The following is a 3,944-nucleotide window of genomic DNA, read 5'->3' as shown; positions in this document are numbered from 1 at the left end:
TTACGTAATGAATTGTTCGGAGCAGGAGCGACTAGAAAAACGTGTTCGATATTACCACTGCCATCGCTCTTTCAATTTCAATTCTAAAGCAACAGGTGCCAGGTGTGTCAAAAGTATGGGCACGAATAAAATAGGCAGTACTTGTCCATCCAACATGCAAGTGACAATAACAGAGGACAAATGCTGCTTAAAATTTTTTCCAAAACATATGGGACACACCCAAGATGTTGGAAGAACATTTCTGCATGGGAACGAGAGGGCAGAGTTGGCAGGTAAAATGGATTATGTTACACTTATGTACATGAAACATGAAATTATCAAATTTATTTGTGTGAACAGACGTAGGGTCTATCAATGTGCTCATTTTTATTTCCGTTTTTTTTTTCTTTTTTCAGGACGGCTGTCACAGGGTGTTCCTGTTGGACGAGCCTTACAAGATGTCCGAAGTGTACCAATCGCTGCAAGTGTGGAGAGAATCCATCTCCTTGAGAAAAAAGATTTGCATAATATAAAAAGGGATTTTGATATTGGTTATGCAACGAAGAAGCATGAAAATGATGCAGTGAGTGTGAAATTGTGGGTTGAAGAAATGAAGAGACAAAGTGACAACCCAGTACTGTATTTCAAGCAGCAAAAACAAGTGGATCCTAATTTTCAAGATGAAGACTTCATTCTTATTATAATGACAGACTTTCAGGCCGAACAACTTCTAAAGTATGGAGAAGATAAAATATGTGTGGATGGCACTCATGGCATGACTGCATACTATTTTCAACTTTTTACTATTGTCGTTGTTGATAGATATGGTGCTGGAATGCCAGTTGCATTTTGTTTTTCAAATATGGGAGACATGTGCTTACTGTCTTTTTATTTCAAATGTGTGAGAGAAAGGGTGGGCACTGTAAAGACCAATGTCTTTATGTCTGACGATGCACCAGCATTTTATAATGCATGGTCAGCAGTAATGGGACCTGTGCCAAACCAGTTGCTGTGTTCTTGGCATATACAACGGAACTGGTCTCAGAATTTAAGGAGAATTTCTGGGGGTAGTGAGAAAAAATCAGCAGTGTTTAGTTCACTAAAGCGACTTCAGACTGAACTGGATATAGATGTCTTTAGTTGTAGTCTGGAGAAAGTGGTGGAAGACTTATTGAATGATCCGGATACTGCAGAATTTGGCAGGTACTTTCTTAAGATGTACTGCCAGCGAGTGGAAAAGTGGGCGTATTGTTTTAGGCACCGATTGGGCATTAATACAAACAATTACTTGGAGTCCCTACATAAAGTTATTAAATACAGTTATCTAGAAGGGAAAAAGTGCAGAAGGCTGAATAAGTCATTAAATGCTTTGTTATGTTTAGTGAGAGACGAAGTATATGAGGGCTTAGTGAAGCTCTCAAAACGTAGACAGTGCTCTAGGGTGTCAAGAGTGAAAGCAAGCCACAACGATAGCTCAGCTATAACAAATGGGATGATTTTATGCAGGGGTGAAGGGTTGTGGGAAGTGCTTTCTTCCACTGGTTGTGAAGTGTATGTTGTTGTAAAAAATTCAGAACTGATATGCGAAAGAAAATGTTCACTTAAGTGCAACAAATGTGTACATTCGTATAAATGCAGCTGTTTAGACAACATTTTAAATTTTAACATATGTAAGCATATACATGCATGTGCCAAATCATTGTCTGGTGCTGTCCAGGAGAGTGAACAATGTTCCTTGCCCTCTAGTGCAGACAATGAATATGTGTCAGCATTGATTTCTGGCAATTCAGAAAAATCTGCTGACACATTTGAACAGGATGTGATGTCTCACTGTGAAACTATAGTTGCACTCAGCAAAGGAACACAGTGTGGACAGGAGACTAAGGCCAAAGTATTGAAGGATCTGAAGAAGATCATTGGTAATCTTAATAAAGATTTTTCTTTCTCGGAAGAAAACACAGTAAATGTGAATGCCAAGATTGAATCTCAGGCTAGATTTTTTTCCACAAAGCAGAGAAGGATTTTGTGAGGGGTGATTAAGTGTTAAAAAAAAAGTAAACTCCAGGTTGGAATATCAACAATATTAGGAAAAAAATAGTTTGCCACTCACTGTAAAGGTGACATGTTGAGTTGCAGACAGGCACAATGTAAAGAATCTTACACATTTAGTTTTTGGCCAAAGCCTTCTCCAGAAAACAAAACACAAACAGATTAACACTAGCAAGCACACATGACCAATATCTCCCACTGCAGATAGTGGAGATGTGTGCAGGGAGTGTGCTTGCGTGTGTAAATCTTTTTGTGTTTTCTTTTCTGAAGAAGTCTTTGGCCAAAAGCTAAATGTGTAACAGTCTTTACATTGTGCCTGTTTGCAACTCAACATGTCACCTTTACAGCGAATAGCAAACTATCCTTTTCCTAATATTGTTAATGCACATAAAGGTGGTCTTGTACATTATGTCAATTTGTGTGTGTGTGAGAGAGAGAGAGATTCCATGTAGTTGAAGGCGAATAAAAATTTAAATTTACTTGTGCATTTTTTGAGTTTTGTTAATCATGGTATACTAAAATAATGCTGTCCCACCATCTTGGCTCATTCAAACTGTATTCTATAATTCAGTGATATCTAATTGTGTAAATAAAACTGAATTGCACAATGAAACATTATAATTGGTCTGTATCAGTGTTTGGTAAAGGATTTGAGTTAACAAAAGACAACAAAGAAAGTAATGGAATTTGTCATGATTTTACTACTGTGTTTGAGCACAAAAATCAAGGATTTAGTGTCATGCTACAGCAAGTCTTAGTTTCTATGTAAAAGAAAACTGGCTGAAATTCTCAAAAGTGCTTAAATGTCATGTCTGTTATGACAAAATACTTTACCACACACAGGGTTTGCCTGTGTTGCGACATTTTTTGGTCTTCTGTGGATAGCTATAATCAAATTTGGTTTTGATGGTCTGAAATAACTCTTTAAATGCATTAATTACAGCCATTTCTTGTAATCCCACCTGTGAGTCTACTGCAGTTAGCGCTGTTTGAAAAAGAGTTTAATGTTTCCTTGTTAATGATCCTTTTTGTGAATACATAATTAGAATGCTAGGAAACAGCTGGTTGATTATTAGTTCTCTTTGTATAAAGTCCCATGACTAGTGCTCTGTTGGCAGACATCATTGGGTCAACTAAAGTCATCTCATAGTCCCATGTATTTAGATTTGGATTAACAGTGTCAAGGCAGGCATCACCTCTGGTTGGTAAATGACATGCTACAAATAGTCCATAAATTGTTAATAGATTCATAAATTTTCCTCCTTAGCGTACATTGAAATGAACACCCAGTGCTATTTCTGATTTCAAGTGCATAAAATAGCACAGCCAAGATTCTATTTAGATGAGAAAATTTTCAAAGTTGCCATCTGGAGAATGGTATACTAGACAACAATTATTATAATAAGATTTAATAAGTCCGAAGCAGCCAACTCAAAATCTAGGTCCACACAGTAGCTTTTTAAATCAATTTCTTTAACACTAGATTTTCTGTTGATATATTTAGATACATCACCGAAGGAAGCAGGTGTTCTGCACCATGCACTTATTGAATTTAGGCATTCAATTCAGTTATACTACCCTGCTTCTTGTGCTGATAACCAATGTTTACATACACAGTAAAGTGATAACACGTGAAGTTTAGTTCTAAGATACAGGCATTATGGGAGTAACTTTCTGAGCACTATGTGACCCGTTTACACTTAATTCTTCTTTCTGTTTGTCACAGAAAAGATTATTTCACAGGAATATTGGCGACACTATGGAATAAAAAAAAAAACGATACATCATAATATTTTTGGGCCATGTAGCATTATCCATTACATTATATCTAAGATCAGGGTAAACACTTTCAAGATTTTCACCCCCTTTTTTTTGCTGGAAGCTAAAGACGTTTTCTAGAGTTGTACAAATTATGA

General features: G+C 36.6%; 1 protein-coding gene across 1 annotated transcript; it reads left to right on the top strand.

The window, feature by feature from the left end:
• Positions 1-589: 589 nt before the first annotated feature.
• LOC124622972 lies at positions 590-2,008 on the top strand. The gene has a single exon (XM_047148760.1). The coding sequence runs from the start codon at positions 590-592 to the stop codon at positions 2,006-2,008; it is 1,419 nt and encodes a 472-aa protein (XP_047004716.1).
• The last annotated feature ends 1,936 nt before the right edge of the window (positions 2,009-3,944 follow it).

Source organism: Schistocerca americana, chromosome 7 (genome assembly GCF_021461395.2).
Source record: "Schistocerca americana isolate TAMUIC-IGC-003095 chromosome 7, iqSchAmer2.1, whole genome shotgun sequence".
Taxonomy (NCBI): Eukaryota; Metazoa; Arthropoda; class Insecta; order Orthoptera; family Acrididae; genus Schistocerca; species Schistocerca americana.
Note: the sequence above shows the minus strand (reverse complement) of the source record. Positions and strands in the feature narration are given on the sequence as shown.

Coding starts and splice junctions, on each gene's coding strand:
- LOC124622972 (XM_047148760.1), top strand. CDS start 590: ATGAAGAGACAAAGTGACAACCCAGTACTGTATTTCAAGCAGCAAAAA.